General features: G+C 42.9%; 1 protein-coding gene across 1 annotated transcript in view; it reads right to left on the bottom strand.

Annotated features, from left to right (window-relative positions):
* The window catches only part of SNTG1 (syntrophin gamma 1), a 1,036,287-nt gene that overhangs the window by 479,758 nt on the left and 544,230 nt on the right, over positions 1–12,299 (bottom strand). The window contains exon 6 of the mRNA XM_063923704.1: positions 11,178–11,232. Coding sequence (XP_063779774.1) covers positions 11,178–11,204 — 27 coding nt within the window. The 5' untranslated portion in view covers positions 11,205–11,232. The remainder of the gene's footprint in view (positions 1–11,177; positions 11,233–12,299) is intronic.

The following is a 12,299-nucleotide window of genomic DNA, read 5'->3' as shown; positions in this document are numbered from 1 at the left end:
TCGGTTTCTACCCACAATGGTCTTTGTCAAGGATCAGTTGGATCTGTTTAGAATGAAAATTTATACTGACTCCTAGAGTATTTAGTGGGCTCATTCCCAGGTTTTCTTAAAGGTGCAGTCTCCATCATTTCCCCTAAACACATCATTGAAAGGATAATACACTATAATAAAAAGAGGTTAACTCCAACATTAACCGCAAGTTGAAGTTTGAACATAACAAAGAGTGCAGTTTGAACATTCAATACAATTTATACATAACAATAGTACCTGACTGGTTGCCATGGGCAAAATCACCATTTCTCTGTTTTTAGAAGTTTTAGTAAATTTACCCAATAATCTCTTTTATAAAATGTATCTGGAAGACAAACAAGTATCAACCAGAGACATAAACTTTTACCATGTTATGTAATTATCAGTACTGTATATTCTTTTATTTAAAGTGTATAGCATCACAAGGGCTCTGCTTTGCCATACAAAGGGAATTGAACATACAGTATGGTAACACTACACGAGTGCAAAGGCGATATATATATATATATATATATATATTTATACAGTAATGTATTCTGTAATACCGTATGATCTTATGACAGTGGATGGTGAAAGAATGGGAGTAATTTACATATCAGATAGAGCACAGATGGGCATACCAAAACTTAATTTGTACAGTATGTATTAATGCATACCTTACATTTTTTACCTGAATGCTTAATCTCTCCATTTCACTGTTGTGAAAATAACTACTATCAGGGATTCGGACTGAAATGCTGACGGTATCCCGATGTCCAGAATTCCGACAGGGAAAGGTAAGTATACTTATCTTCCTCAAATGGCCCCTTAACCCTCCCTTCCCACATCCTAACCACCCCATAGCCTACTCCTAATCCACCTCCCACTGCCTTATCCTAACCCTCCTTGAGATTGCCTAAACCTAACCCCCCCTTCAGTTTAAACTCATGCCCACTGCTTACCTGTCAGAGCGGCCATCAGATGCACGTTCGGAATCCTGTTGGCCATAAATCTGGCTCCGGGCTTGTGACCCTATTCGGGATGCCAGTGTCAGCATTCCAAGTAGTGTCAGGATTCCGGTGTCAGTATTTTGACTGCAGGGATCATGACCCAAACCCCACTATCAGCTCCCATCTACTAAGCTTAGGCAATTTCACACTGCTTTCACACAACTATTAATTCTACACATCCCTTAGCCTAAATAATGCATTGATAATGTCTCTGGAGCAGTGTTTTCCAACCGTGGTCCTCAAGGCACACTAACAGTCCTGGTTTAAGTGATATCCAGGCTTGAACACAGGTGACTTAATTAGTACCTCAGTTATTTTGATTTAACCATCTGTGCTGAAGCCTGGATATCACTAATACCTGCACTGTTGGTGTGCCTTGAGGACCGCGGTTGGGAATGCCTGCTCTGGAGGACAGAGAAACTCTAGGGAATGTATCAGGGCATAATGGATGGTTCTTTGAGTTGTGCACTGTATAATTATTAAGTATCTCCAGTAGTGATGTGCACCGGAAATTTTTCGGGCTTTGTGTTTTGGTTTTGGATTCGGTTCCGCGGCCGTGTTTTAGATTCGGACGCGTTTTGGCAAAACCTCCATGAAAAAAATTTGTCGGATTCGGGTGTGTTATGGATTCGGGTGTTTTTTTTACAAAAAAACTCAAAAACAGCTTAAATCATAGAATTTGGGGGTCATTTTGATCACATAGTATTATTAACCTCAATAACCATAATTTACACTCATTTCCAGTCTATTCTGAACACCTCCCAATATTATTTTTAGTCCTAAAATTTGCACCGAGGTCGCTGGATGACTTAGCTAAGCGACCCAAGTGGCCGACACAAACACCTGGCCCATCTAGGAGTGGAACTGCAGTGTCAGACAGGATGGCAGATTAAAAAAATTGTCCCCAAACAGCACATGATGCAAAGAAAAAAAGAGGCACAATGAGGTAGCTGTGTGACTAAGCTAAGCGACCCAAGTGGCCGACACAAACACCTGGCCCATCTAGGAGTGGAACTGCAGTGTCAGACAGGATGGCACTTCGAAAAAATAGTCCCCAAACAGCACATGATGCAAAGAAAAAAAGAGGCGCAATGAGGTAGCTGTGTGACTTAGCTAAGCGACCCAAGTGGCCGATACAAACACCTGGCCCATCTAGGAGTGGCACTGCAGTGTCAGACAGGATGGCAGATTAAAAAAATAGTCCCCAAACAGCACATGATGCAAAGAAAAAAAGAGGCGCAATGAGGTAGCTGTGTGACTAAGCTAAGCGACCCAAGTGGCCGACACAAACACCTGGCCCATCTAGGAGTGGCACTGCAGTGTCAGACAGGATGGCACTTCAAAAAATAGTCCCCAAACAGCACATGATGCAAAGAAAAATGAAAGAAAAAGAGGTGCAAGATGGAATTGTCCTTGGGCCCTCCCACCCACCCTTATGTTGTATAAACACGACATGCACACTTTAACAAACCCATCATTTCAGCGACAGGGTCTGCCACACAACTGTGACTGAAATGACTGGTTGGTTTGGGCCCCCACCAAAAAAGAAGCAATCAATCTCTCCTTGCACAAACTGGCTCTACAGAGGCAAGATGTCCACCTCCTCCTCCTAGTCCGATTCCTCACCCCTTTCACTGTGTACATCCCCCTCCTCACAGATTATTAATTCGTCTCCCTGGAATCCACCATCTCAGGTCCCTGTGTACTTTCTGGAGACAATTGCTGGTGAATGTCTCCACGGAGGAATTGATTATAATTCATTTTGATGAACATCATCTTCTCCACATTTTCTGGAAGTAACCTCGTACGCCGATTGCTGATAAGGTGAGCGGCTGCACTAAACTCTCTTTCGGAGTACACACTGGAGGGGGGGCAACTTAGGTAAAATAAAGCCAGTTTGTGCAAGGGCCTCCAAATTGCCTCTTTTTCCTGCCAGTATACGTACGGACTGTCTGACGTGCCTACTTGGATGCGGTCACTCATATAATCCTCCACCATTCTTTCAATGGTGAGAAAATCATATGCAGTGACAGTAGACGACATGTCAGTAATCGTTGGCAGGTCCTTCAGTCCGGACCAGATGTCAGCACTCGCTCCAGACTGCCCTGCATCAACGCCAGCGGGTGGGCTCGGAATTCTTAGCCTTTTCCTCGCAGCCCCAGTTGCGGTAGAATGTGAAGGAGGAGCTGTTGACGGGTCACGTTCCGCTTGAATTGACAATTTTCTCACCAGCAGGTCTTTGAACATCTGCAGACTTGTGTCTGCCGGAAAGAGAGATACAACGTAGGTTTTAAATCTAGGATCGAGCACGGTGGCCAAAATGTAGTGCTCTGATTTCAACAGATTGACCACCCGTGAATCCTGGTTAAGCGAATTAAGGGCTCCATCCACAAGTCCCACATGCCTAGCGGAATCGCTCTGTTTTAGCTCCTCCTTTAATCTCTCCAGCTTCTTCTGCAAAAGCCTGATAAGGGGAATGACCTGACTCAGGCTGGCAGTGTCTGAACTAACTTCACGTGTGGCAAGTTCAAAGGGTTGCAGAACCTTGCACAACGTTGAAATCATTCTCCACTGCGCTTGAGTCAGGTGCATTCCCCCTCCTTTGCCTATATCATAGGTAGCTGTATAGGCTTGAATGGCCTTTTGCTGCTCCTCCATCCTCTGAAGCATATAGAGGGTTGTATTCCACCTCGTTACCATCTCTTGCTTCAGATGATGGCGGGGCAGGTTCAGGAGTGTTTGCTGGTGCTCCAGTCTTCGGCACGCGGTGGCTGAATGCCGAAAGTGGCCCGCAATTATTCGGGCCACCGACAGCATCTCTTGCCGCCCCTGTCGTTTTTTAAATAATTCTGCACCACCAAATTCAATGTGTGTGCAAAACATGGGACGTGCTGGAATTTGCCCAGATGTAATGCACGCACAATATTGGTGGCGTTGTCCAATGTCACAAATCCCCAGGAGAGTCCAATTGGGGTAAGCCATTCTGCGATGATGTTCCTCAGTTTCCGTAAGAGGTTGTCAGCTGTGTGCCTTTTATGGAAAGCGGTGATACAAAGCGTAGCCTGCTAGGAACGAGTTGGCGTTTGCGAGATGCTGCTACTGGTGCCGCCACTGCTGTTCTTGCTGCGGGAGGCAATACATCTTCCCAGTGGGCTGTCACAGTCATATAGTCCTGAGTCTGCCCTGGTCCACTTGCCCACATGTCCATGGTTAAGTGGATATTGGGTACAACTGCATTTTTTAGGACACTGGTGACTCTTTTTCTGACGTCTGTGTACATTTTCGGTATCGCCTGTCTAGAGAAATGGAACCTAGATGGTATTTGGTACTGGGGACACAGTACCTCAATCAATTCTCCAGTACCCTGTGAATTAACGGTGGATACCGGAAACACGTTTCTCACCACCCAGGCTGCCAAGGCCTAAGTTATCCGCTTTGCAGCAGGTTGACTGCTGTGATATTTCATCTTCCTCGCAAAGGACTGTTGGACAGTCTATTGCTTACTGGATCTAGTACAAGTGGTCTTCCGACTTCACCTCTGGGATGACGATCGACTCCCAGCAGCAACAACAGCAGCGCCAGCAGCAGTAGGCATTACACTTAAGGATGCATCAGAGGAATCCCAGGCAGGAGAGGACTCGTCAGACTTGACAGTGACATGGCCTGCAGGACTATTGGCTTTCCTGTCTAAGGAGGAAATTGACGCTGAGGGAGTTGGTGGTGTGGTTTGCAGAAGTTTGGTTACAAGAGGAAGGGATTTAGTTGGCAGTGGACTGCTTCCGTTGTCACCCAAAGTTTTTGAACTTGTCAATGACTTCTGATGAATGCGCTCCAGGTGACGTATAAGGGAGGATGTTCCTAGGTGGTTAACGTCCTTACCCCTACTTATTACAGCTTGACAAAGGCAACACACGGCTTGACACCAGTTGTCCGCATTTCTGTTGAAATAATTCCACACCGAAGAGGTGATTTTTTTTTGTATTTTGACCAGGCATGTCAATGGCCATATTCGTCCAACGGACAACAGGTGTCTCCCCGGGTGCCTTACTTAAACAAACCACCTCACCATCAGAATCCTCCTTGTCAATTTCCTCCCCAGCACCAGCAATACCCATATCCTCATCCTGGTGTACTTCAACAGTGACATCTTCAATTTGACTATCAGGAACTGGACTGCGGGTGCTCCTTCCAGCACTTGCAGGGGGCGTGCAAATGGTGGAAGGCGCCACCTCTTCCCGTCCAGTGTTGGGAAGGTCAGGCATCGCAACCGACACAATTGGACTCTCCTTGGGTATTTGTGATTTAGAAGAACGCACAGTTCTTTGCTGTGCTTTTGCCATCTTAAGTCTTTTAAGTTTTCTAGCAGGAGGATGAGTGCTTCCATCCTCATGTGAAGCTGACCAACTAGTCATGAGGAACATAGGAGAGGGCCTCAGCCGTTCCTTGCCACTTCGTGTCATAAATGGCATATTGGCAAGTTTACGCTTCTCCTCAGACGATTTTAATTTTGATTTTTGGGTCATTTTACTGAACTTTTGTTTTTTGGATTTGACATGCTCTCTACTATGACATTAGGCATCGTCCTTGGCAGACGACATTTATGGCATTTCATCATCTCAGCCATGACTAGTGGCAGCAGCTTCAGCATGAGGTGGAAGTGGATCTAGATCTTTCCCTATTTTACGCTCCACATTTTTGTTCTCCATTTTTTAATGTGTGGAATTATATGCCATTAATATATTTATCAATAGCAATGGCCTACTACAATATATACTGTGCACAAAAACTTAAATGCACCACAGGTACGGATAGATAGTATACTTGACGACACAGAGGTAGGTAGAGCAGTGGCCTACTGTACCGTACTGCTATATATTATATATACTGGTGGTCAGCAAACTGTGCAAAACTGAAATGCACCACAGGCATGGATGGATAGTATACTTGACGACACAGAGGTAGGAAGAGCAGTGGCCTACTGTACCGTACTGCTATATATTATATACTGGTGGTCAGCAAACTGTGCAAAACTGAAATGCACCACAGGTATGAATGGATAGTATACTTGACGACACAGAGGAAGGTAGAGCAGTGGCCTACTGTACCTTACTGCTATATATTATATATACTGGTGGTCAGCAAACTGTGCAAAACTGAAATGCACCACAGGTATGGATGGATAGTATACTTGACGACACAGAGGTAGGTAGAGCAGTGGCCTACTGTACCGTACTGCTATATATTATATACTGGTGATCAGCAAACTGTGCAAAACTGAAATGCACCACAGGTATGGATGGATAGTATACTTGACGACACAGAGGTAGGTAGAGCAGTGGCCTACTGTACCGTACTGCTATATATTATATACTGGTGGTCAGCAAACTGTGCAAAACTGAAATGCACCACAGGTATGAATGGATAGTATACTTGACGACACAGTGGTAGGCAGAGCAGTGGCCTACTGTACCGTACTGCTATATATTATATATACTGGTGGTCAGCAAACTGTGCAAAACTGAATTGCAACACAGGTATAGATGGATAGTATTCTTGACGACACAGAGGTAGGTAGAGCAGTGGCCTACTGTACCGTACTGCTATATATTATATATACTGGTGGTCAGCAAACTGTGCAAAATTGAAATGCACCACAGGTATGGATGGATAGTATACTTGACGACACAGAGGTAGGTAAAGTAGTGGCCTACTGTACAGTACTGCTATATATTATATATACTGGTGGTCAGCAAACTGTGCAAAACTGAAATGCACCACAGGTATGGATGGATAGTATACTTGACGACACAGAGGTAAGTAGAGCAGTGGCCTACTGTACCGTACTGCTATATATTATATATACTGGTGGTCAGCAAACTGTGCAAAACTGAAATGCACCACAGGTATGGATGGATAGTATACTTGACGACACAGAGGTAGGTAGAGCAGTGGCTTACTGTACAGTACTGCTATATATTATATATACTGGTGGTCAGCAAACTGTGCAAAACTGAAATGCACCACAGGTATGGATGGATAGTATACTTGACGACACAGAGGTAGGTAGAGCAGTGGCCTACTGTACCGTACTGCTATATATTATATACTGGTGATCAGCAAACTGTGCAAAACTGAAATGCACCACAGGTATGGATGGATAGTATACTTGACAACACAGAGGCAGGTAGAGCAGTGGCCTACTGTACCGTACTGCTATATATTATATACTGGTGGTCAGCAAACTGTGCAAAACTGAAATGCACCACAGGTATGGATGGATAGTATACTTGATGACACAGAGGTAGGTAGAGCAGTGGCCTACTGTACCGTACTGCTATATATTATATACGGTGGTCAGCAAACTGTGCAAAACTGAAATGCACCACAGGTATGGATGGATAGTATACTTGACGACACAGAAGTAGGTAGAGCAGCGGCCTACTGTACCGTACTGCTATATATTATATACTGGTGGTCAGCAAACTGTGCAAAACTGAAATGCACCACAGGTATGGATGGATAGTATACTTGATGACACAGAGGCAGGTAGAGCAGTGGCCTTCTGTACCGTACTGCTATAAATTATTTACTGGTGGTCAGCAAACTGTGCAAAACTGAAATGCACCACAGGTATGGATGGATAGTATACTTGATGACACAGAGGTAGGTAGAGCAGTGGCCTTCTGTACGTACTGCTATATATTATATACTGGTGGTCAGCAAACTGTGCAAAACTGAAATGCACCACAGGTATGGATGGATAGTATACTTGACGACACAGAGGTAGGTAGAGCAGTGGCCTTCTGTACCGTACTGCTTTATATTATAAACTGGTGGTCAGCAAACTGTGCAAAACTGAAATGCACCACAGGTATGGATGGATAGTATACTTGACGACACAGAGGTAGGTAGAGCAGTGACTTACTGTACCGTACTGCTATATATTATATACTGGTGGTCAGCAAACTGTGCAAAACTGAAATGCACCACAGGTATGGATGGATAGTATACTTGACAACACAGAGGCAGGTAGAGCAGTGGCCTACTGTACCGTACTGCTATATATTATATACTGGTGGTCAGCAAACTGTGCAAAACTGAAATGCACCACAGGTATGGATGGATAGTATACTTGATGACACAGAGGTAGGTAGAGCAGTGGCCTACTGTACCGTACTGCTATATATTATATACGGTGGTCAGCAAACTGTGCAAAACTGAAATGCACCACAGGTATGGATGGATAGTATACTTGACGACACAGAGGTAGGTAGAGCAGCGGCCTACTGTACCGTACTGCTATATATTATATACTGGTGGTCAGCAAACTGTGCAAAACTGAAATGCACCACAGGTATGGATGGATAGTATACTTGATGACACAGAGGCAGGTAGAGCAGTGGCCTTCTGTACCGTACTGCTATAAATTATTTACTGGTGGTCAGCAAACTGTGCAAAACTGAAATGCACCACAGGTATGGATGGATAGTATACTTGATGACACAGAGGCAGGTAGAGCAGTGGCCTTCTGTACGTACTGCTATATATTATATACTGGTGGTCAGCAAACTGTGCAAAACTGAAATGCACCACAGGTATGGATGGATAGTATACTTGACGACACAGAGGTAGGTAGAGCAGTGGCCTTCTGTACCGTACTGCTTTATATTATAAACTGGTGGTCAGCAAACTGTGCAAAACTGAAATGCACCACAGGTATGGATGGATAGTATACTTGACGACACAGAGGTAGGTAGAGCAGTGACTTACTGTACCGTACTGCTATATATTATATACTGGTGGTCAGCAAACTGTGCAAAACTGAAATGCACCACAGGTATGGATGGATAGTATACTTGACGACACAGAGGTAGGTAGAGCAGTGGCCTACTGTACCGTACTGCTATATATTATATACTGGTGGTCAGCAAACTGTGCAAAACTGAAATGCACCACAGGTATGGATGGATAGTATACTTGACGACACAGAGGTAGGTAGAGCAGTGGCCTACTGTACCGTACTGCTATATATTATATACTGGTGGTCAGCAAACTGTGCAAAACTGAAATGCACCACAGGTATGGATGGATAGTATACTTAACGACACAGAGGTAGGTAGAGCACTGGCCTTCTGTACCGTACTTCTATATATTATATACTGGTGGTCAGCAAACTGTGCAAAACTGAAATGCACCACAGGTATGGATGGATAGTATACTTGACGACACAGAGGTAGGTAGAGCAGTGGCCTTCTGTACCGTACTGCTATATATTATATACTGGTGGTCAGCAAACTGTGCAAAACTGAAATGCACCACAGGTATGGATGGGATAGTATACTTGACGACACAGAGGTAGAGCAGTGGCCTACTGTACCGTACTGCTATATATATAGTTATACTGGTGGTCAGCAAAATTCTGCACTGTCCTCCTACTATATACTACAATGCAGCACAGATATGGAGCGTTTTTCAGGCAGAGAACGTATAATACTGGTGGTCACTGGTCAGCAAAACTCTGCACTGTCCTCCTACTATATAATACTGCTGGTCCCCAGTCTCCACAATAAAGCAATTAGCACACTGAGCACAGATATTTGCAGCACACTGAGCACAGATATGGAGATTTTTTCAGGCAGAGAACGTAGATATTTGCACTTGCAGCACACTGAGCACAGATATTTGCAGCACACTGAGCACAGATATTTGCAGCACACTGAACATAGAAACTGAGAGGACGCCAGCCACATCCTCTCACGATCATCTCCAATGCACGAGTGGCGGGAGGATCCGAGTTGCTCGGACCCGTGCAAAAAAAGGTGAAGTTCGGGCGGGTTCGGATCCCGAGGATCCGAACCCGCTCATCACTAATCTCCAGTTATAAAAAATTATTAAGTGGTACCAGGCCACACATTGACAACTGAAAAGGCTATTTTTCAAGGTTCAAGGTAAGAAAAAACACCCCAGGACACTTATAGGTAAAGGGATAATTGTGACATATTAATCTTGAATGAAGTTCTCCTTTCATGTATTTGTATCCATTAAACAGATAAGTAGTTAAAAAATGCTTAATAATACACAATTCTGCTATTATGTCCAATTACTTTATTGTGCTGAATGTCTAAAGACATTTGTCAAACAACTCGGAGGTAGCATTAAATGAGACTGCCAGATGCCTACCTAATGTGACCTGTTTCACAGGAACAATAGAGCAAAGGTCCTTTTTTCTACAAAGTGGTTTCAAAATGAAAGTATATTGCCCAAATGAATGCATAGCAGAAATCTGTTGAAAGGTCATCTGAATTTCTATTTTCAGTAATTTCCTCCTTTGATTACATCTAAATAAATCTAAATGCAAAAAGCTGAAGGTTTAATCAGATGTGCATGCTCTCACCCTGAATCCCATCATTAACTACTTCAACTAGTCTTTAAATATGATTTTTAACAATTACTGTACACACCCAATCACAAAGTGTAGATGCTTGTCATAAGGGTGACTGCTGCTGTGCTGATCATCTCCTGTGTGTGCAATAATCCCAGATTTACCCTATCAGTCCTCAAATGTCACCTCAATTAGGAATAGTAGAACCCAGTTTTCAGGGCTGAAACTAGGATTTTCAGCACCTGGGGCAAGGCAGCAGCTTGCACGTCCCCCCCAAAAAAATAAAAATAAATAACAATATCAATTTGCGCCACACATTGTATTACACAATAGAGCCCCTTATTCACAATATGTCACACACAGCTGCTTTATTTTTACACTGCAATTTAGATTTCAGTTTGAACACACCCCACCCAAATCTAACTCTCTCTGCACATGTTATATCTGCCCCCCCCCTGCAGTGCGCAAGGTTTTGCCCAACTGCTAACAAATTTGCTTCTGCGATCTGTCTTTAAAAAGTGAGTGCCTTTGAGTTTAGGGATGCCAGGTTGGAGAGAGTTTGTTGAATAAAATCATTTCAGTATCTTAATTTTGGAAATCTATTTAAATTACTCATACTGCATCTTTTCAATTCAGTAACTAATTGTCTGTGCATTTCTTTTCCTTGGCTAAAACAGTCTATTATAACATATACACATCTCAGATTCTCCTACTACACATTGGTATACTAAAAGATATTTTCCATTAAAAGTTTGATTATCTAATTTAATGCTCACCTCATCACATGTCGTCCGGAAATCCATATGCCGTAGCACAGATAAGGATATTGGTCTTTAAAAAAATGGGAAATTATAGTTAAAACATATCTAAACTTCTTTTGTTTCAACACTCCACTTAAAATCATCAGCACATCACATAAATGCAAAAATTAATAACACAGGTTTAAAGGGATTTAAATAAATATATGATATGGCATGGATATTTTTCTATTAGAAATGACATATTCTATTAAAATTTTAAATTTAACTCCTACATACACGAAGAGTGTTTGGACGGGTTACGGTCATTAGGTCGACAGCACTTAGGTCAACAGTCATTAGGTCAACCACTATTGGCTGACATGCATTAGGTCAACATGGTCATTAGGTCGACATGTACTAGGTCGACATGGAAACAGGTCACCATGAGCTTCTCAGATTTTTTTTCATTTTTTAAACTTTTTCATACTTTATGATCCACGTGGACTACAATTGGGAACGGTAACCTGTGACGAGCGCAGCGGTAGTGGAGCGAGGCACCTTGCCCGATCGCTCACCATGCGAGGGGACATGGTGCACTAGTTGGGGATCCCCATCACTTTACAAAGAAAACGACACCAAAAACATAAAAAACCCTCATGTCAACATTTTTCCATGTCGACCTAGTACATGTCGACCTATTGACCATGTCAACCTACTGCATGTCGACCAATAGTGGTCGACCTAATGACTGGTGACCTAAGTGTGGTCGACTTAATGACCCATACCTGTTGGGAAAATAGTCCTAAGTAGTGAAAATGACTACAAACAGCAACAACATCATCATCTATAAATAGTAAAAAACATTATTTAAAAAATGTGTTTTATACATAATTTAGCAAATAAACACATTTCTGCACTTAAAAACTTATTGGGAAGCTATTTTAATTAGGATAGGTTTAGATAGCTATAAATAAAATGGCAGAATGAGTTAGACAGCTCACGCTTAACAGTTGTCTATTGAACAGTCCTACACTGTGGCTGTAAGTGATGCTCAATAATTTAAAAACTTTCTGAACTGCTTTGCAAAAACAGTTACAGTTTGAAAATTCAATGGAATATCTCGAACTTTACACCAATTTAACTCCTTAGCTGATGAGA

Source organism: Pseudophryne corroboree, chromosome 5, assembly GCF_028390025.1.
Source record: "Pseudophryne corroboree isolate aPseCor3 chromosome 5, aPseCor3.hap2, whole genome shotgun sequence".
Classification (NCBI taxonomy): domain Eukaryota; kingdom Metazoa; phylum Chordata; class Amphibia; order Anura; family Myobatrachidae; genus Pseudophryne; species Pseudophryne corroboree.
The sequence above is the reverse complement of the archived record's forward strand: the minus strand, read 5'-3'. Positions and strand labels throughout refer to the sequence as shown.